Raw genomic sequence first — 22,852 nt, 5'->3', positions numbered from 1 at the left:
CAAAGCTAATAACCTCTTGGGCTTGAAATCTCATAAGCTACATAATCCTCGCCTTTTAGGGTAACAAAGTGATTTGTTTTCGTTTAGTACAATCACCTTGAGAACTAGGATGAAACTGGTTATAGACCAACTTGTTTAAACCCTATGAGATGTTTGTAAGTTGGTTGTGGTTGGGTGCTAGCTAAGGCAACCTTTTGTAGTCAAAATGTATGAAAGTAACATAATTTTGGTTCAAAGGTTTCTCAAATTTTCCTCAAATATTTCAACTCCACACATTCCCTTTCTTTCAAATTGCTAGTTGCTGTACCATCACAATTGCATCAACATGTCTCATGCCTTGAGAAGGCTCCCCAATTAAAATTTCACTCGATTAATTATATTATCTTCATACTTATTCACATCCATTTCACGCCTATTTAATCCATTTTTTCATTATGTTTGACATTCCTAATTTACTAATCAACATAAAATCACCATTTATACATATTGTCAATATTTTCTAAGACCTACTTCAAAATGGAAAAAAAAACACAATTTTACATTATTTTGATACCCTTATAATACGTCAATATAATATCATAATTTTCTATAACATATCAAACCTATGAACATTTTAAGGCCCCGAGAGTTAGCGTTGAAAATGTATATTATTATATATATTTTGTTTGTTCCTATCGTATTTGTGCAAGTAACTTCCATTCATTTATGGAGAAGGCTCTGAAGACTGTCCTTGATGAAGTCAATTTTATACAATATTAGTGTGAACTAGCAATGATTCCCCCAACTTTGGTAGAGCCTAAAGTCCAAGTCATCCACCACTCGCTTTTTGTTGTTCAACCTAATCTTTGGATTCCACTTATTTTATTTCCCTTCGCCCATCCAAGCTAAAAACAATTATGCCGAATATAATTACAGTCAACTAGGTAGGAGCAGATGTCTTAAGGTGGTGATGGAGACTGAAAGGATCTCGCATGGGTTTTGTTTGGAATTACCATGGATTTGCTGGTCTAGTTGTTAATTTGTGATTTTAGCGCGCGTTCTACTCATGGACCCTGTTTTTCGCAATGGGAGAAGAGGTTGAGGGTGCACGGATATTTTGTATTTAATCTGTTTATCTGATCGAATATAAGAATGGGAGCAATTTGCTCGAGGAGGTTCCCCTTTGTGGGGCGGAGAGGAGGGATATCTATGAACAGTAACCAATTGCAGACTGATGATCTGCCTTCTCCAGAAATGGAGCAAGATAAAGAACAGACTTCATTCAGCACAGCGGATAACAGGTCTGAGCAAAAGAGATTATCGAGAGTGCTTTCAGGCAAAGCCACGGCTGCAAAATCCAAGACCCAAATGGTGGCCAAAAAAGGGGCATCCAAGGTGTGCTTTTGCGTCTATTTTTCCCTTTCTCTTCTTGTTCCTTACATGTTTTTATCGTTTTCACTCAGCATATGTAATAAAGAATATACACCAATGCTAATCATGGACTCTTTAGACAAAACCCAGATCAAATAGTTTATACGCAACCTTTTAATTTTTCTGCAAAAACTTTGAATGTTTCTTGAAAAAGGTTTAAAAAACAAAAAATATTAAATTATGATTGAACAAGAAAAAGAAGAAGTTAATCTACTCTTTCAATATTATAATAATCAATGTGATCACAAAGCGGCGACGAAATGGTTTACTATAGCTAATCCTCCTCTTTAAAGAAGGCTTGGCAGCATGATGCACTCTATTTTATCTAGTTCAAATCTGAGTATGGACACATCTTTTCTCTATGTAATGTTATTTTGTTGCCGCCAGTCATCAGGTTAAAACATACATATTCTGTCCTTCCATTTTTTATTAAGATATCGCCCAGTTATCAATCTCGCATCTCACCTATCTTAAATCAGTATTCAATTACGCTATTGGCATCTTTGCCTTCTCCTTGATTTCTGCTTCTCTGTATGGTGCTTATCTTTGGGGTTCAATTCATTGGCTTGGTATTCTCGTATCCCCTGCCACGGTTCTTTGACCAATATGTTTGGCATGAATCTTTATCCTACACGCTCTTTGATTTGTTGATTTGTGCTTTAACTTTGAACATTATTGTAAACTAAGGCCCCACATGCTCACCAACTTTTTTTCATTTCATTCATTGGCCAAATCTCTTGCATTCTTCTTCTTCTTTCACTTATGGACACGTTTAATCTCTTTACCTTTTAATGTCTTAAGATAGCATAGTAGTCAATTCATTATTGCTTCCTTTGAAGGAAAGGTACTTGTTTGCTCCAGTTGCATCTCAACGGGGAACTATGATTGGACTTGAAATTGCACGTGATCAAATTCTTCCATTAGTTTAATTTGAAGCCAGATGTACAATCATCGTCAACTTCACCCTCATATAGAAGCACAAGCATCACTGATAACTTAAACAGATTCCTAATGATTTTCCAGTTCCACAGTTCTTCTTTTTCCCATTTATTCTGTAATGGAAGAAAACTTTCCAGACTTCTTGCATGCTCCTCTTGCACGCCTCTTAAATCAGCTGGAAAACCAGATCAAGATATTTGTGTACTGTAACTTCCTCCAGGGGTTTGCTTTAGAAAAGGCCCTTTTGTCTTTTCTTCACTCTGAGAGGACAATGTGAGATATGATTAAGTTTCACTGTTATACGAGTCTGCAGTTCTATTTATTGTAGAATTAGAAGATAGAACAGATAGCCACAGAGAACTGCTCCGAAACAAACAGACATAGAAAATAGTAGAATTTATTCAACAGACTGCAAACATTCAATCAGAATAGTTCATATCTGGTATTAATAACCATTCAAGGTCAACAGTCCTAAATAAAAAACAACAGAAATAGGGAAGTAGAGCCGTATGAGGGTCAAGTAAAACAAGGTATAAAACAAGTGAACTTCACTGGTATTTTGCTTCAATTGGTACCTTGTTCCTATGGATATATGACATTAGGTCGAGGTGTTCCTGAAGGTCCAGTAAAACTGACTGCAAAGGAAAAGGAAATGGAGAATCTACTATATGACTAGTCAAAGGTTACTCAAGGGGAGATCAAAGTGATTTGAAATAATTGAGGGGAGATCATCCTGGGGCAAGAACAAGGAGATAGCTTACTTTTCTCTTATGGCTAATGTTATGGAAATTTATGAACCTAAAATGTTTGAGGATGCTAAAGGTCACGGAAACCAAACATTAGTCTCATGAAAAACAGGACTTGAATTCCTTCAGATATTCCAGTAGGGAAGAAAATGGGTTTACAGAGTCAAATACAAAGTTGATGGTACGCTTGACTAGTTTAAAACATGATTGGTGGCTAAAGGGTTCTCACAGAGAGATGGTGTTGACTACGAGGAAATCTCTGCTCCTACAATGAAGATAAGCACTATTCATCTACTTTTGGCCATCACAATGGACATTTTGGTTGGAAAGCCCATCACATGGACATAAAAAGTTCCTTTCTTAATGATGACTTGGAAGAGGAAGTGTACGTGATACGACCTTAGGGTTTTTCAAGTTGTAAGAATGGAGCATTAATTACGGAGAATGATAAAAGCTCCTTATGGCTTGAAGCAGGTACCCAGGGGATGGGTACATAAAGATTGACAGGTATTTAGTTTAATAGAGTTTCTAAACAAGTCCTTTAGATCAAAATTGGCAATGACATCATTCTATTGGTCACTTATGTAGATGATATCATCTTTACAGTTAGTGAGGTGCATTTGATTAACCAAATCTATTTGTGTATAATTTTCTTGAAATGATAGACTTAGGCCGTTTATTGCCCAGGTCTAGAAGCTTGGCCTACAAATGATGGTATGTTTATATCTCAACATATATACTGTAGAAGTTTTCTAGACAAGACAGCTAGCAAAATCTCATCTACACCTATGGAGAATGGGCTGAAGCTTTCGACCAAAAGAGACTGAAAGGTTATCAATAAGTCAACATTTAAGCAAATAATAGGCAACTTTATCTATCTTACACTCATTAGATCTAATTTGAGCAATTTTGTGAGTTTCATTTCTAGATTCATGACGAAACATACTACCAACATTTGGTTATTGCGAAGTAGGTTTTGAGATATGGAACATGGATGCTTGCATTCTGTATGGAAAAGGCAAAGATCCTTGGCTGTTTGGATTTACATACTTGGATTGATGAGGTTATGTTGATGGCATGAAATCCACTTTTGGATATGTTTTTAGCTTTAGTATGTGTGTGGTTACATGGACCGGTAAGTGGTAGGTAATAGTTCTTTTGTCAACAAAAAAAAGAGTATCAGGGAATAGTCAAGGTAGCATATGGGTGCTTTCAGACATGCATATGTCTCAAGTAGGGCCTTCACCCTTTTGTTGTGACTGTCAAGGGATGCTAAAACTTGCCAAGAATCTAGTCTTCCATAATTGTACCAAACATGTGGAGTTTTCTTGTCATTTCATATGGCAACTTGTACAAGATGGATCAATGTTTTTGCAGTATAGTTAAACTGTGGACTTGACTATAGACATTCTCGTCAAGTCCTAGAGTGTTGACAAATTTGTAAAATTTTAGGATAAACTTGGTGTTCTGTTAGCTGATTGATCATTGAGGGAGGGTATCAAACTAATATGGTAATGGTAGTTTATAATGTCCAAATTAAAATTTTAGGATAGACTTAAGAATTATCCTTATCACATGTCTTTTAAATAAGTTCTTATTGTTTGCTTTCTTAATTGTTGATCTTATCTTATCGGATGTCTCTGTATCTCTTATTAAAGGAGACTTTCACTCCTTAGCTAATATCAAATATCTTGGTATTAATTTTGTATAATCACAAGCACCCAAAGCCTTTGCAGTGAAGAAAGATATTGTCAATAGTGATGTTTCTTTAAGTAGACCAACTCAAAAGGTTGGTAGAGACAAAAAGTCCTCGAGGAAGAAAGTTGAGTCAACTCTCGTGTTCGAGAAAAATGTTGTTATTCTAAGTGAAAAAGTATGTTGTTGAAAGCCATCAAGGATACAATATCTTTCATTCTTTACATTGTCAAATCTCCCAACTACTATGCTGATGCAGGAGCATCAAGCTTGGATTTTTGTGGACCCTTATGGTTTGCATGGTTGGGGATCTGTTTGAGGCATATTGGGGAACCTTTCCTTAATGTGTTCCTATTTACTAGCCAAGCTTTGGAGATTGTATTCGTGAGCTTTGAACCTTGGGAGTTGGCTTGTGCGCTCTTGGATTTGGATCGTTGGATGGCACATGGACGGTCCATAGATGGAAGACTTGCCGGTTACTTGGCGAGTTTTAAACACTCGCCGAGTATTTTGGGATGATGAGTAAATGGGCCAAAAACTCGCCTGTTCAAAAACTCGGCTGGTGTCCAAAAACTTGTCGAGTAATTGGCGAGTTTTACCCAAAAACTCGGCGAGTTTTACCCAAAAACTCGGCGAATTTTATTTAAAAACTTGCGGTTCTGAGAACCCGCGGCCAGTGATGCCTAAATAGGTCAAAATGCATTGTTTCTTTCATTTGTGTGGAGCAAAGAAGGTTTTAGTTGATTGCAAGTGATTCAAGGCAGATTGGAGTGGATTTTGGAAGATTCTAACTGGATTTAGAAGAGAAATTTCTTTCCAGGTATGTTCATCTTATCATTGTTTGAAACGTTTTATAGTTTTAAGCAAAGTTTTTATTGTTTTTGTTGTTGTTTGTAAATGATTTCAAACCACTTGAAAGTTGAAACCCTAGTTGTTCTAAACTTCTAGCTTCTAAGTTCTAACTCTAAGTTCTAACTCGAAGTTCTAACTTTGTTTATTCATTTTTCTATAAATTTAATTATTTATGTGTAGGGCAGCGGACAAGCATTAAGAAAACATGACAAACCCGCAAGAAGAGTGGCCACAAACACCATGCCCATCTGGATATATAGGCACTCGGCCTAAAAATGCAAGAAATAAGACATGGCGGTATGCCTATGAAGCTCCAAATGATGTTGGGAAAGTGATATGCATTCCATGTGAGAGAATTATTTCTGGAGGCATAAACCGCCTCAAATACCACCTTGCAGGCATAAAGAAACATGATTCAAATCCTTGTCTCAAGGTAACTGATGAAGAAAAAAGATTCATCAATGCCGTACTTGCAGCTGCTGAAGAGAAAAAATTGAATAGGGAGAGGACAAAATTAGCTATGAGGGCAGCCATCGCTGAATCTGAAGGAGCTCCTTTTGATATGCAAGAGGAAGAAGAAGCACTTGAGAACATACCAGGATCTCTTCGTGGCCCACGGATCCGCAAACAAAATATCTCTTTTACTGGTTCCACTTCTTCTACATCTCCTACTTCTTCATCACCATCCACATCAAGGATAGGGGGTAATTTTGTGCCTAGCAACACACCTGGAGCACAGCCATCTTTAGAGGGCACTGCATGGTTCAAGGAGGTGCATGAGCAAACTAATATTGCAGCATCTGATTTTTGTTTTTTCAACAATATCCCAATGAATGTAGCTGATAGTCCCTATTGGGTCAATATGGTGAATGCAATGACAATATCGGGCAAAGGGTACAAGCCGCCTAATCGCAAGGATATGAGTGGAAGGTTAGTATTTTACTATTTAGTTATTTTAAATAATTGTGATTCACTTTAGTTCATTGTTATATTTTAAATCTTAATTGTTGTAACTTATTTCTTATTTTTTACTAACACTTTATTTAATATTACACCTAAATTTTGTAGGTTGCTTGACAAAGCGGTTGGTAGGGCAACCGTATTGATAGAAGACCAAAAGAAAGAGTGGAAGAAGTATGGCTGTACCATTTTATCTGATGGGTGGACAGATGGAAGAAGTAGAACCGTCATTAAAGAGGATGTAGTGTTTTGGAAATCTGTTGATGCCTCCAACAAAGTGAAAAATGCAGCCACATTGGCTTTAATGTTGGAGAATGTTGTCATGGGGGTGGGAATAGAGAATGTGGTGCAAATAATCACAGATAATGCAGCAGCAAGTAAATTTAATTTTTTATGTTCGAATCAATATGAATCATGAATGTAATGCTATGGTATTATTCAATTTAGATTTGATGTAATTTGTAAATACTAAATATGGAAAGTTTGTAACTAATTATTGATTTTTTGCTAATCTTTTAGGTAGAATCCTCTAAGAGAGGCATCCCACACTTTTTTGGTCACCTTGTGTAGCACATGTCCTTGACCTTCTTTTGGAGGACATAAGAAAACTTGATTGGGTGAGTCCAGTTGTGGAAGATGCTAGGCGGGTCACCAAATATATCTATAATCACCCATGGGTTCTCAGTTTGATGAGAAAGGCCACTAAAGGCAAAGATTTGATGAGACCTGCTATGACAAAGTTTGCAACGGTCTTTTTGACGTTGCAAAGTATTCTTGACCACATATTGGCTTTGAAACAAATGTTTGTGTGTGTTGATTGGGTTGCTTCACCTTATTCAAAGAAGCCCGAAGGAGAGGCTGTGGCACGGATAGTCTTTGATGATTTTTTTTTTGCAAAGGCTATGGAGATTGTGGAGGTAACTTTAACTTCAATAATCAAAACATTATATTTTTAGTTTATTCAAGTTTCATTATTATTTCATAACTTACTATGTTATTAACTAATTTGTATTTTTCAATTTCAAATGTAGATGTCTCTACCCCTGGTTCTAGTCTTGTGCATATGTGATGGGCAACAATCCCCAATGGGAGGTCTTTATGAGGCCATGGATAGGGCGAAAGAGGCTGTTAGAAGTTCTATCATGGGGACAGTCTTAGATTTGACCCCATTTGGGAAATAATTGATAGGAGGTGGAACAATATGCTCCACCAACCCATTCATGCAGCAGGGTACTTCCTCAACCCCAAATTCAGGTACTATGATTGTCCTTGAAGTTGGGATTTTACTAAGACTTTATTTTACTCTACTTTTTAAGGTTGTGTAGTAAGACTTGATATCATTTTCTATTTGTTTTAGGGCTGATGATTCCTACTCAGAGCCTAATGGAGAGGTCATGGAAGGTCTCTCCAAATGCATTGAGAGAATGATATCCAGTGAAGCGGAGAGAGACCTTATTGTTACCGAACAACAAATCTTTGTGGAATTGAGGGGTCCTTTGTTCTCTTCTATGCTAGCAAAAAGAGCAAGATCTACTCAAGCACTAGGTAAAGCGTCAAACTTTAAAACTTTTGCTAATTGATAAGTTGTGCTTTTGATTATCCTTTTTTATTGCTTTATAACTTTTTATATTTTGTTTTGTAGATTCTTGGTGGGCAAGTTGGGGTGGCAATACCCCCAATTTAAAGAAATTTGCTCTCAGAGTTCTATCCCAACCTTGTAGCTCATCCCATTGTGAGCGCAATTAGAGCTTATTTGAGTCCATCCACACAAAGAAAAGAAACATAATGACTTAAAAACGGCTTAATGACCTTGTTTATGTGCACTATAATCTTAAGTTGCGGATAAAAAAGGCACAGATCTCAAAACTACCTGGTCCACTTGATCTAGAGGCAGGCCATGGAGGGGGATGCTGAAACTGATTTGTAGTTCACAATCGATGACATTGAGGATGAGGACGAGGAGGATGATGATTTAGGCTCAGAGGATGAGGCATTACCATTAAGAGGAGATGCATCCTCTTCCAGAACCCCAAGCCAGTCGAGCGAGGGGGCACAGAGTTCACAGTCACACAGCTCACGCCCTATCCCAGTGCGGGTCACTTCTTCTAGGACTAGACCCTCTCGCTTTCTTGCTAGTGCAAGTGGAAAGAGGAAGATGTGATTGTATTGATCATTGATGTATTTAGACTTTTAGTATTTACTTCTAGTTTGACAGATTGAAACTATTTAGTAATTTACTATTTTGTTTCCTACCACGAGAATTCAGCATGAGAATGCAATTTTGTATGCACTATGCATTTATATATATCTAAACTATGCTTGTTTCTTTTGTATTGTCTTTAATTAACTTATTAGATGCATCTTCTCATTAAATTTTGCAAAATAAATGTATTTTTAATTAAATTTCAGTGGTTTTTTAGGTTCCTGAGTTTTTCTCGAGTTTTTTTAAAAAATCGCCGAGTTTTTCCCGATTAAACTTTTGGGGGGCTTGGCGAGTTTTCTAACTATGCATGGACCTATGTCTAAGTGTATGTATTCTTATGTAGTCTTATGAGTTAGTTATGCATTGTAAACTTGGGGCTTGTCCTTAGTATTTAATTTATGTTATGTATTTAATATTTGTAGCCAAGCCGACTAATGGCTTGAGGGTGTATTTAATGTGAGAATTTATTTAATGTTTATTATGCTAGGCCGACTTGTGACTTGGTTTAGTATAAGTAGAAGGTCTTGTGGAGTCTAGAGTCATTTTTTATTGTCATTCAACATGGAGAAGAAGATGAGTAGCTAAGATAGTGAAGTTTGAGCAGAGCTAGTAGCTAAGTGTGGCTTGGGAAACAAGAAGGTTGCTTGGTGGCTTGCGAGCACGAGTTTAGATTCTTCTTGGAGTTCTCTACCAGGTTGCAGATCTTGGATTTTGCAAGATCTTGCTGAACTTTTATTGTAATTGTTGATGTATTTGACCATAACCCGAAAGGCCTTACAGCTGGGCATGTTGGATGACATTATTATGAGAATTGGCATTGTGTGGATCTAAATCTCTATGTTATTATTTATATTCTGCTGTGTGGTTATTTGCTAGGGGCTAGGACATCTCCTTTGGGGATTCTCTTGCCTTGCACTGCAACAAGTGTTATTAGAGCAAAGGTTGGATTTGGTTGATTTGTTGCTTTGGGTTTGCGAAGATCTTGGAAGATGTCTCTAAGAAGGTTGGACACTAGGATGATTGCAGATCTTTGTGATGTGGTGGAGAAGAAGATTTCAAAGATGTTTGCTCAGTTGGAAGCTAGATTGACCGATTGAATTAAGGAAGGGATAGCTGAGTTTCATAGAGATTTATGGAGCTAGAGTTTACCAATCTGGAAGAGAGTTGTCTGGTCGGTTAGAAGACTTGTTCGAGAACAAAGAGGGCATGGCAAGGTCTGATGTGAAACCTACAAAGCAACTTGTAGTTGTTGCTGAGGAGATTCCTAACCTTGTTAATGTTGGGATGGAGATTAGTTGGTTGAGTCTAACATGGAAATTGTAGAACACTTGGTCGTGGATAACCAGGTTGTTGGTGATGACATCGTGAATGGTGAGATTTTGGCATATGTTATGGAGGAATTACATATTGCTGATGTGGATTTGGTTTCAAATCTACATGTTGTTGTGCATGTTGCTATAGCTATAGAGCTGGATGAAATTGTTGCTGATATGGATTTGGGTGATAAGTTGTAGACCCTATTTGTAGGTTACCATGTTGTTCAGTTTGTTCGTGAGAGTGAGCATGTTGATTGGGTTGTTGAGATTTACATGATTATGATGTTTGAATGGATGAAGCAAAGATGGTTGATGGGCCGATTGGTTCTCTTGTTTGGATTGGAAGCCTTTGGTGAAGATGAAGATGGGTGCAGATATTTCTTTGGGCATCAAAGTATGGGACATACTTTTCTATCTACTTGGGGAGTTTTATGCAGGAGCATAGAGCTTGTATTTTTGTGGACCTTATGGTTTATGCGGTTGGGGATCCATTTGAGGCATATTGGGAAACCTTTCCTTAAGTGTGCTTGATGTTTGGAGTCATCTTCTTTGAGTTAGAGCCATTTTAGTGGTTGTTGGCAATGTGTTCCTATTTACTGGCTGAGCTTTGGAGATTGTATTCATGAGCTTTGATCCATGGGAGTTGGTTTGTGCGCTCTTGGATTTGGATCATTGGATGGCACATGGATCGTTGGATCATCATAAGGAAGAGTGGAATTTGTAAATTAGCCAATGTTGTGAATCCGACAACAGCTTCTATATAGTCTTCATTATTTTTTTCTTTCCATTTTCCATCCATATTACCAGATGTATCATCTATAACTTCACAGGCTTTCATTAGTTTCTCGCCACCAAGAATCCAACTTAAAAGCTCGTCACCAAGAACCTAACTTAAAAGAAAATTACACACTAGTGAAAATACTCTATAGTCCTCCATTTGCTAGTGAAATAGTCCATTTAGGGAACTCATCCCATCTTTAAAGCAATCTTCTAGCTTGAGCACCCTTTCATCGTTCTGCTCCATGCCTTATCTTTCTTCATCCATACACGACTTGTTGAGTTCAAACTCTAATTTGGAGGATGCTAGTTCCTTGCTTGCCGCCCGATTCTTCAGGTTGATGATATACATCCTTCCCTCTTAATGGAGAGTCTATTCCACTTCCAATAATAGATTGCGTTGATAGTGATCAACTAAAATATGCATGGCATATGTTTTCTTTTACAACAAGATAAGTATGAAATCCAAGAAAAAGCACTACGGGCCAATCATTACCTTTTGTACATCAACGTTCCCAATGACTTAATGTTGTGTTGGTGGACACATACCAAGTAAAAGGTTGGCAACCATAGTTTTGGCTTCCTTAGGCACTTCTAGGCTCATTCCGACAACAAATTAACTCTTGAGCCTCTAGGACATTTTTTGATAATTTTCTCCCCATTATTCTCATCTCAATGACGAATAACTTCCTTTCGATGCTCACTTCCAACAACATAGGGTCAATGGCCTAGTTGTCTTTGGTTGGCAACTTTGCCATTATGGCTTGCCTTGGTTTTGGTTGAGTGTGTCACCATTGAGTGTGTGGGTAATTGCAACTCTTAGTTGCAACATAGTTTGAACTTTGAAGGTCTCCCACATTGATAGGTGTGGTTGTTTGTAGCACTTGTTGAGCTATGTTCTTCTCTTACTCCCATTGCATTGTTGTACTCGCAGTCCTGTTGGAGATTATTCATTCCTCCACCATCACTTGTTACTCTTCTTTGGCTTCTCAAAGTTGTTCTTTCTCTATATGAGGGTCTGGGTACTCTGTCTTCTTTGTTTGTGCCTCTGTATATGCCATAATTGCTTTGTCTTGTTCCTTTGGGTAGTTGGTGTCTTTGTGGTCTCTTGGTCGACAACATTTGGACAATAATTGTATGTGGTCTTTCTTATTTTGGTAGTGTCTCACAAAGTGGCCCCATTCACTATATTGTTAACATTGAATGATAGAACATCCTTTGGGGTCTACCGTATTTTATTTCGTCCTCATTGATTTCCATAATTGCTTGGCGATATATTTTGTGGTTTTGATGTAGTTGACACTCTTTGTGTAGAGTACTTCTGTTCTTTTAGTGTTTAAATTACATGGACATTGCTTTATCAAATGACCCATTACTTAGAAAATCTCATAATTACTTTAGGAAAACTTCCTATCCATTGCCCCTCAATTATGCACTTAGTACACCATTTTTCATTGCTTTCTTTTTTGGTTCCTTTTTTGGCCTTCAATTCTTTCATCATTCTCATTATATCTCATTGTTGGGCCTAGACTGTTTTGTTTTATCATTGTTACACTTACTACCCTTGGTGCTCTCTTCATCGGCCATCTTCCTCTTCCCCTAGGAGGATGTCTTGTTTCTGCTCTTGATCTCCATCATCTGATTGTAGGCATTAGTTTACGAGGATGGGGACACTTTTCATCTTCATGCTCAATGGGGGGAGTCAACCCCTCATTGAACCACCTCTTCGTCAACTCCTCAACTAGTTGTTCTCTAACTTGCCCAACAATTCTGAGCCTGTGAATGTAACCTTATACATTCTCACTGTTCCCTTCTTTGGTGTTGTAAATTCGGTTCTGATCTCATTGTTGTTGTATAGCAGTTTAAACTCAACCTCAAATGCCTTCTTCAATGCATCTTAGGAGACTATGGATGAAGCATCTGATTTTGTGAACCAGTCAATGATTGTACCTAGTAGCGTTGCTGGAAACACTCTCAGCTGGTAGTCTTAGTCCTCTTGACCACTTGCTATCCAACTAGTCTCACATGTCTTGCAGTGCCTCATAGGATAATCTAACTTGCCACCTGTGAACTCAGGCAGTTCCGGCTGACCCACATTTGGATTTATCGGAGGAATCACCATCTTTCTCACCTTCTTGCTCCCTTGTGTGTCAGTCTTGGGTGGGTTGTTTTGATTGCTACGTTCTGGTGCTTTCCCTACACTCTTGACCATGTGTGCATCCTCTACACATTTACTTCATGTGTCTCCAACACTTCAGGTACTTTCAGACTTTGACTTATTACTATACGCCCTTTGTCTAGGGGTCTTTGTTTTGTATCCTCCAATTCTGGGTTCTCCTAAGATGGATAGATTATCAATCCTCTGGATATGTTTATCAGTTCAAGATTCCTTCTTCACACTCCTACTCTGATGTTGATTGTGCTAATGGGTTGTTAGCTTGTTCAGCGAGGTCAGAATATGTTTCATCTAGAAGTGGTAAGTGTCTAGCAATATACTCCCATTCTCTCCCTGTACGATTTGTGCCTTCCTTGTTGGATGGTTTCCTTTTCTTTTCTCCCAACTAATGCTTCGGCTTTTACTCAGTTCTTGGGATGGGCTTCAACTTGGGAAATATCTAATTATATTTTCCTTGCATGTTTCTTGTAATATTCTCCTTTGTTCTCTTTGTTCTGCAATCCTTAAAGATCGCTTGATTGCTTTGTCTTGACCACCTTTTGGCCTTTCCTTGCCTTTATTGGGATTTAAGGGCATGAATCACAGAACTCTGACCTGATTTCTTTTAAGGCAACAACATCAATTGTTTACTGTCATGCATGGTAAATTACATATATGAAATAATGATCAAGATGGCAATGCATATAAGATACGAGAGTAATATATATCTTTATTTTCTGACAGTATACTCTAGAGAAGAAGACCAAAGATGGCTGGCCAAGGATTACAGTTCATTCGACTATACCGTACTACCTTCCTTAAGCATCAACCGACACTCTCAGCTACCCAAGAGAGACAACAAACCTAATTTTGAATGAATAAGACATTACCAAATAAATAATTTATTAAACATAACTTTAGGCATTGTATGCTGACTGCAACCAGACTGTTACAAGTAGATCAGAGAATTGGAACTGGAAATAAGTGATTCATACAAGGGTTGGTTAGATTAAATTTAGGGAGGCAGGGGTGTCTTGATTACCTAGGACCTAAACGGCTGCCATTTTCTATGCAAGACAAATGCAACATTGTCATGTCCTTCAAGTCGACTTTTGTTATTTTAATTTTACAGTTAATCCACCATTTCAAATGTTAATCTAAATACCTCTTAGTTTCAGAGATGGTATTTATTCAAATATCCTTTTCCAAATTACAACTATGCTCGAGTCAAAACAATGATGTGTCTACTCTAGAATTTTTTGGAAAAAAATTTCAAAGTTTTTCTCCAAAATTTGTAGGATGTGCAATGGTTGTGTCATGAGAAATATATCCTAACTTCCACATTGATATCACTTTAGATTGAATATTTTTGCAATTGCTGGAGCATTTTTGGGTAAGTAGATATCTCAAAGATTTTGTCAGGCATTTTGCATTATCCATCCCATCCATCTTCAGAGAAGATCTTAATATATTTAATGGCATTAGCATATTGCAGATTGAAACATTAGCACTATTGAAACAGCAATCCACACAAGTGCAATCATAGATTCAAATTAATATCAATTATGATTCAATCCTATGTACACGGATATTTGGAATTGTGCAAAATAACAAGAAAATTCTGCTACTGTTGCCCTACTCTTCAGTTTTTAGCTCCTATTTATCGATGACATTAGATTTGGGGCACTCTGAAAGCCCTAATCAAGGTAACTCATTGGAAAATAGAAAATTTTAAAACTACCATGTGACTAGTGAAACTGTATATGTGCTAGAAGTTTTGTGCTTCATAACCTGATCAATAATTGAATTTCTAAGGGCATAATTAACCTTATTTGTCAGTTTTCTCCACGAGTTTGATATCTTCCAATCAAAGGTAATCTTAGATTGCATGAACCATAAACTGTATAGTTCTTTTCAGGCACTTATCCCTCCAGTTTTCCGATTCTTCCAAGATTCAAGTATCACTCCAATAATAAGACCAAAGCTTGGAGTTCTATGATTTTATGATACTTTTGTTATATCAGTGGCTGTACATTACTAATTATGCAAAATATAAATTTGGATGTTTTGACAGGTTTCAGAAGTTGGATCTCTGTTAGGGAGAGCTGGGACACTTGGTCTTGGAAAGGCAGTGGAGGCTTTAGATACCCTTGGAAGCAGCATGACCAACTTAAATCTTTCGAGTGGTTTTGCATCAGGTGGTGCTCCCAAGGGAAACAAAATAGCGATCTTGTCGTTTGAGGTTGCTAATACAGTTGTTAAGGGATCAAATCTTATGCAATCTCTTTCAGAAGACAACATTAGGTTCTTGAAAGAGGAAATTCTTCACTCTGAAGGTGTCCAAATACTTGTCTCCAATGACATGGATGAGCTAATGCGAATTGTGGCTGCAGACAAAAGGTCAGCGCTTAAAGCTTTGTAATATATTTGAACTGACTATGCTTTCCTTTTGTGGTGATTGGGAAGTAGTCATAAGTGATTAAAGTTCTTTATTTTCTCAGGCTATATAATTTGATGTATATTGAAGGTCATGTTATTTGTACTTTAGCCTACTGTATTTAGAAATATTTTAAAGAGAAGGTTATCCGATTTGTTATTTGGTGACACAACTTTAGGAAAATTATTGAAGTCTATGTTAGGTGTGGCTTTCTACTTACATCATCTTAGCTACCAGTGTAGTTCTGTTTCACAGTTCTGTCACCATGCAAAAGCTGAGTTTTGAAGCTGGTATCCTTTCATTGGCACTGAGATATGGAAACTGACATTATGGCGGTTGAAGAATAAGCAATTTGTGATTATACAACTGTAATTTGCCTACATCAGATGATGATTGCTTACCTTTGGTAGCATGCATCGAAAATATTTTTGAAAAACACACAATTATACAATTTTATTAGATGGCCATATAAAGCACGATTAGACACAATCCAAATGGTTAAAACGAATAATGATTATTAGCATATTGCATAGAACCTAGTTTACTGGATAGTGGATAAATATGTATCCTCTCATTGGCACTGAGATATGGAAACTGACATTATGGGGGTTGAAGAATAAGCAATTTGTGATTATACTACTGTAATTTGCCTACATCAGATGATGAGCCATTGACATATTATGCTTCCCTTTGGTAGCATGCATCGAAAATATTTTAGGAAAACACACAACTATACAATTTTATTAGGCGGCCCTATAAAGCTCGTGTAGACACAATCCAAATGGTCAGAACGAATGTTTAATAATTACTACATATCGCATAGAACCTAATTTGCTGGATAGTGGATAGATATGTACATGGGTCTGTCCCTGTCTTAAATGGCTTTGGCTACAGATCATGGCTTGGGCTCAACCTGGTTATGCCCAGGACATGACCTGGGAGGGACCTATATGAATGAACTGAGAAAAGTCAAAATCTATTTTGAAAAATGAAATCATGAGCTGAAATTTATTATTTTTAACTTGCAGTTAACCTCTATGAATTTTCTTTTCATAATTGTATTTGAGTTTCTAAGCCAGGGAAAAGGAGCCTGTCTTCGGCGCACACTTGCCTGGAGTGCGAAGTAGTGAAAGGGAAAACAGCATTTGCTTCTTGTTTGAAATTTACTATCTACCAACCTTTGTTCTTGGGTTGAGTATGACAATTAAGCGCTCGCTCTTGATTCCATTCCCGTCCGTTCCTTTCCATTTGTTGTGTTAGATGAACCTGTGAAAATTTTCGAGTGTTATTCGAAAAGAATTCAAAATAAAAAGAATGAGTATGATGGGATAAAAAGTATTTTCTGTTGTGCATATTGACAGTGGAAATGTTTTGATTGTTTTATATAAAAAATATAACGATAGATTTATTTCAACATTTTGGAGAAGTCACACACAAAAAAAAAATACCAGTGTACTCTCTTTTATTTTCTGAGAGTACACTGATATGTTCTTTTTTTTTGTGCACGACTTTTCCCTGACCCTGAGGCTGCAATACTGCCTCATTTTATGCATTACGATAAACTGAATTAATATGATGGGACAAAAAGTGTTTTCCGTTGTGCATATTGACAGTGGAAATGTTTTGATTGTTTTATATAAAAAATATAATGATATATTTCTTTCAACATTTTGGAGAAGTCACACACCAAAAAAAAAAACCAGTGTACTCTTTTTTATTTTCTCAGAGTACACTGATGTTCTTTTTTTTTTGTGCGCGACTTTCCCCTGACCCCGAGGCTGCAATACTGCCTCATTTTATGCATTACAATAAACTAAATTAATATTTCAATGGATCCAATTAGGATCCCATTATTTAGAAAACAGTTCAACCTCTTATATTATTGTTAAAACAACCCCCCATTTATTAATGAAGACAAAAAGCAAAATAACCGAAACATGCACCTGCCCTAGACTCCCAGGGAATAAAAACTTATTTGTGGACTGCTGTTCATGTTTCATTGATTTTTAAGTTCCCTAGATCCCAAAGTGTTGCAATTGCTCGTGTTCTGTTGTTGCTGTTGCATATAATATTCTAGTGCTTCCAAATGCTATGTTGTTGTTGTTGACTTTCCTTGCTGATGCAAATCCTTACAGTCAGTTGTTCTTTCTTGCTAGTGGTTTTTTTCTTCTTGCTATACCTTCCCTTGGTCATCCTCTTCATCAGCATCCACAACCTGTCACTTTCATCATCTGAGTGCATCCTTGACTGCTAAAACTTGCTATCATTTCTCACTCGATGCTGCATATCTTCCTTGTGCATAAGAGTAAAAAAACTCTTGCAAATTTTTGGTTTATACATTTGCTTAGTAATCTGCTGCTGCTTATGCCTTGTAGCTTCTTCAGCAGTATCAAGACAATTTCATCTACTGCCATCTCCAATTTTGTATATGGAATATGCACGTCTTGATTTACTAATCTCTCTTTCAGAAGTTTCAATTCTTCACACCAATCACTAAAATTACCTTGAACCAAATTTGTAAAATCCATGCCATACTCATCACTAATGTCCTTTCAAGAGCTTCACTTTTCCCTCAAAAGTCCATATATCTTTCTCTTGATATAAGAATTTCATCCAAAATTCCATTGATTGGAGTTTCTTTGGTATTGCATTCATGAGGAAATTCTCCATCATCACTACCATAAATTGCACTCAAATAACTAGTTTGAAAAACTAGAGATTCCTCGACCTCTATTGATGCTTTTAGCATCATCTCCTTGCACTGACCTGACCATTCCATATACCGAATGAGACTATCATCATGTCTTGCATCAGCATCTCCAATAATTTATCCTTGCTCAATTTCACTTATGTGAACTGATCCCTCGTACTCAGCTGCCCTGAGTTCTTCTTTCAGCCCATGTCTCACTTTTCGTACCAACTTCCTTTTCAATAATTTCTCAATAGGCCATTTGACCCTTTTCCTCATGTTCCACCTGCTTCTCTGGTTCTCCTCACTTTGTTGTAGCAGATTCTTTAGCACATTTAGCCGTTCTTTGATATCAGGTAATCCTGTATCAATTTCTTCATCACATTTCCTTCTGCCAACTAATGTGGCATCTTTGTGGCTTTCTCCTGATTTCTGTAAATGACTATCCATAGTCAATCTTCATTTTCCTCTGTGAGCTTCTTTCTTCCCACTATGAACTACAAATAACCTCTATAGTAAGAGGGCACCACCCTGCCACACACACCTGACCAAGCTTCTCACTTCTTGGCCGTTTGGCATTTCTGGTTTCCTCCTTTCGAACCCCTTGAGCAATCCTTGTTCTTCTAGGTTTATGTAGTCATACTTCCTCTTTCCATTACAGCTATGCGAGCTGTAAGAATTCTTGACACAACTCTCCTTTTCTGCTGCTATCTTCAGTCTCCAAAACATCTTTCCATTGCTACAATTTGCAAATACCTTTATCAAAGTTTAGGTACAAACATAATATTCATCAAATTCACAATATTTTAATGAAAACTTCTCATCTTTAACTAAAACTACTCATTTATCTGCATGAACTCTTCAAAATGATTTTTATGTTTTGACGCTCCTTATTCGTAACTTTCCTGAACATTTTGAATTTCTTGATTTCGTTAAAAAATGAGAAAGTTATGGACATTCAACTGAGGTTGGGTTTTAAGTAGAATCTGCAAATGTTTCTATAGTAAAACACTTCATACACAATCAAATTCATTATTATCGTGCATTGTGGTTCCTTTCAAAGGTATTCTTACCTTTGATAAAGGTGCCTAAAAGCTGAAAGGTGCCTAAAAGCTGGAGGCTTTCCTTTGGGAGCACTCGCTCCAGGATGATGATTACTTCTTACATCAGACCTTGATCTCCATTTTGCTTTTTGTGGACAATGTGGTTCACTTAGCCTCTTCCCTGGAGGGTTTTCAACAGCTACTTGATGGCCTAACTTCTATGACTTGTGGTAGCTGGTGGTTAACTTGGACAAGACTCGGGTGATGGTCTTCAATTGCTTGAAGACCTCTCATCTCCACTTCTTCCAGAGCGTGGAGGTTGAGATGTCTTCTTCATATACATATTTGGGGGCCAAGTTTTCTAGTCCTTGTTTCAACATGAGACCTGCCACGCAACCTACCTTAGCAAAGGGTATGGCTCCCTCGCTCTGCTTGAGCGACAGTTTTTCTGACTTCATTTCCAAGATACAATGTCCAAGATGACTCTCTTGGATGCTCAGACTGGGCTGACTGTGCTTTATGGTTCTGTGGCCTGGGGGTGGGGCCTTCTCTCTTGGAGTCGGATTGGGCTTTGGCAGAGAGATTTTGGACTCTTTTTCTCAGACATATCATTAGATGTCACTAGTCTACTCACAATATCGAGTTTGGGGCACACCCTCTGAGACTTGGGGCCATCTTTGACCTTGTTTGGTTTCTCTACCATCTTCGATGCTTTGCAGATTCAGATGTGGGGCAGCATAGATACTCTTACTTGGCCTATCACTCATTGGAGGAGATTGCGGATGTTGACTCCACTTGTCGGGCCCAGTGTTGTTATGCCTAGGTTTTTGCTTTGCTAAGGTCGGTGGGGATTGAGATGGACCTCCTTCCTCCTTTCCAGTACTCCTTGGATGCCCCCGCTGTACAGTTCTACAAATTCTGAGACTTAAATCAGACTTGAAGATCAGAACTGAGTTAGGCTTAGAATGAACCTTGATACAATTTGTATGTTCAGGTCTTTAAGGCGGATATATATGACAACTACTGATCTTGGTTTTATTCACAAACTTGAGTGATTGAAATTGCTGCTATAAACCCTTGGGAATACGAATGCTTGAAGATTAGACTGTATGGTTATCTGTGTGTCTCCAAACTACATTCATAACCCTCCTATATATTCTCCTAGAGGGTATGTCCCTTAAGGGGCATAACCCTTGGCATATAACTAATAATTAATCATCCCTAAACCTGCGACCAGAATGCAAATGTTAGTTAGGTCTAACTAAGATTAGTCAAGGACAATTTAAAGTATTTACCTACAGATCGCCAGCACCTATCGAGCGCATATAAATTATTACAAATGCCATTCATTGAGAATATATAAGGAGAAGAGCCAGGTGCGATCTGCACCATTAGACCTGTGGATTATCCAGTTTAGATTTTTAACACTCCCTCTTAACTTGATAATCCTACAGAGAGATATCATATCTAGCAACATCAATATAGATGTTTAAGCAAGAATTAATACTGTATATCTGTCTGTCTCTTCTTACGTAGTATCATAGAACACATGATAAAAGTCATATTACTAAACCTGTGATCTGACAAATCACTGCTACTAGTGATAAGATACATGTTGTGACTCATGGAAATTGGTATTTCTAAATCACAACTAGATCCTGAATTTAAGATCTACCAGAATACAGGATAAACCCGAAGAATTTCTAGAATTCTTCCTTTATCCAAGTTGTGACCCATGAACAAATCAATGTCAATGTCACAAGACGATCTAAAATTCACCTGGATCTTACAGTAAAATCTACTGTTAAGGACATTATCTAAGAGATCGTCACCTCTTATAATGCCTTTTGCACAAGTATTCATTAATTCAGAGATCGTCACCTCTTTAATAATGATTACACATGGTGGAGCCCATAACAGTCAATACCCTAACAAAATAAATTTTTTTATTTTATTAATAATCAGAAGAGTACAAATGAATTACAACTCAACCATACCAAGTCTCTTTCTGAAACGTTCTATCTTTACTCTAGATAGAGGTTTGGTGAGTATATTTGCGGTCTGATCTGCAGTACAAATGTATTCCAATTTTACAGAATTCCTATCTACCATATCTCTTACATAATGGTAAGGAATCTCAATATGCTTGGATTTTTCATGGAAAACTGGATTCACCGAGAGTTTGATGGAACTTTGATTATCACAATGAATGATCGTAGGATTCATGGCTTACCCAAATAATCCCACAAGTAACTTCCTCAGCCATATTGCTTCTCGAGAGGCCATTACTGTTGCAATGTATTCTGCATTTGTGGAGCTCTGAGCTACTGAAGACTGTTTTCTGCATATCCATGAAATCATAGCTGATCCTAAACTGAAACAGCATCCTGAAGTGCTTTTCCTATCTTTAACACTTCCACCCCAATCTGAATCGGTGAATCCATGCAAGTCTAAATCAACTTTCTCATATTTGAGTCCATACTTAAGAGTGCCTTGTAGGTATCTCATAATGTGTTTGACAGCAACTAGGTGAATCTCCTTAGGTTCACACATAAACTGACTTAAAGCATGAACAACATAGCAAATATCAGGTCTTGTATTTACTAGATACATCAGGGACCCAATCATCTGTCTGTATAGAGTAGAATCTATTGGAGGTGATTCTGCAACTACTTCTTTAAGTTTATGCAAATTGGTCTCCATTGGAGAAGACATAGACTTGCAATTCCACATTCCAAATTTCTTCAAGATATGTGAAGTGTACTTTTCTTGATTCAGTATGATATTATCAGCATTCTATCGTACTTCCAATCTTAGGAAGTAATGGAGAAGACCCAAGTCTTTCATCTCGAATTCTCTAGTTAGATCTTTCTTGCACTGATCTATAAGATGATCATCACCTATGATTAATAAATCATCAACATACAATATCAATATTACCATACCATCTTTATCTCTTTTATAATACAAGTTTGGATCGGCTTCATTCTTAGAGAATCTTAAGCCGGTGAGATATTTATCAATCCTTTCATACCAGGTCCTGGGAGCCTGTTTAAGCCCATAAAGAGCTTTCTTGAGTCTGCAAACAAAGGCGTTAGGATCATGGGTTTCAAATCCTTCTAGTTGCTCCAGATAGACTTCTTCTGAAATCTTTCCATTGAGAAATGCTGTTTTTACATCCATCTGATGTACCTTCCATCCCTTAGATGCGACACTTTCTAAGACAACTTGAACGGTAGTATATCTGGCAACAAGAGCAAAGGTTTCTTCGTAATCAATCCCTTCCTTTTGAGAAAAACCTCTGGCTACAAATATGGCTTTATATTTCTCAATACTTCCATCAGCAGCATGCTTTATTTTGAATTATCCATTTGGAAGAAACAACAGATTTCCCTTTTGGCCTTTGAACTATTTCCCAAACATCATTTTTCATAATTGACTGGTATTCTTCTGTCATAGCTTCTTTCTAGGCTGGATGGTTAATAGCATCAGAAGGATTGGATGGCTTTGTTTTGGATAAATCATTCATATTTGCTGTATAACCAGAGAATCTTTTAGGTCTTTTACTTTCTCTGACTGATCTTGAAGGTGCAACAAAGTCTTGAGCTGCTTCAACTGTTTTTATGGCCC

The 22,852-nt window shown here is 37.4% G+C and overlaps 3 protein-coding genes across 3 annotated transcripts in view; all 3 read left to right on the top strand.

The window, feature by feature from the left end:
* The first annotated feature begins 896 nt into the window (after positions 1-896).
* Positions 897-22,852, top strand: part of LOC149539875 (protein PSK SIMULATOR 1-like) — a 139,451-nt gene continuing 117,495 nt past the window's right edge. The window contains exons 1-2 of the mRNA XM_089801078.1: positions 897-1,374; positions 15,128-15,453. Coding sequence (XP_089657204.1) covers positions 1,132-1,374; positions 15,128-15,453 — 569 coding nt within the window. The 5' untranslated portion in view covers positions 897-1,131. The remainder of the gene's footprint in view (positions 1,375-15,127; positions 15,454-22,852) is intronic.
* On the top strand, positions 5,848-7,020 carry LOC149539879 (uncharacterized). The gene is made up of 2 exons (XM_089800274.1): positions 5,848-6,572; positions 6,711-7,020. The coding sequence occupies exons 1-2, from the start codon at positions 5,848-5,850 to the stop codon at positions 7,018-7,020; spliced, it is 1,035 nt and encodes a 344-aa protein (XP_089656400.1).
* Positions 7,128-8,800, top strand: LOC149539878 (uncharacterized). Its single transcript, XM_089801079.1, has 4 exons — positions 7,128-7,519; positions 7,634-7,856; positions 7,960-8,147; positions 8,245-8,800. The coding sequence occupies exons 2-4, from the start codon at positions 7,804-7,806 to the stop codon at positions 8,346-8,348; spliced, it is 345 nt and encodes a 114-aa protein (XP_089657205.1). The 5' UTR covers positions 7,128-7,519; positions 7,634-7,803; the 3' UTR covers positions 8,349-8,800.

This window comes from Cupressus sempervirens, chromosome 9 (assembly GCF_028749045.1).
Source record: "Cupressus sempervirens isolate cs-2001-9-10 chromosome 9, ASM2874904v1, whole genome shotgun sequence".
NCBI classification, from domain to species: Eukaryota; Viridiplantae; Streptophyta; class Pinopsida; order Cupressales; family Cupressaceae; genus Cupressus; species Cupressus sempervirens.
Note: the sequence above shows the minus strand (reverse complement) of the source record. Positions and strands in the feature narration are given on the sequence as shown.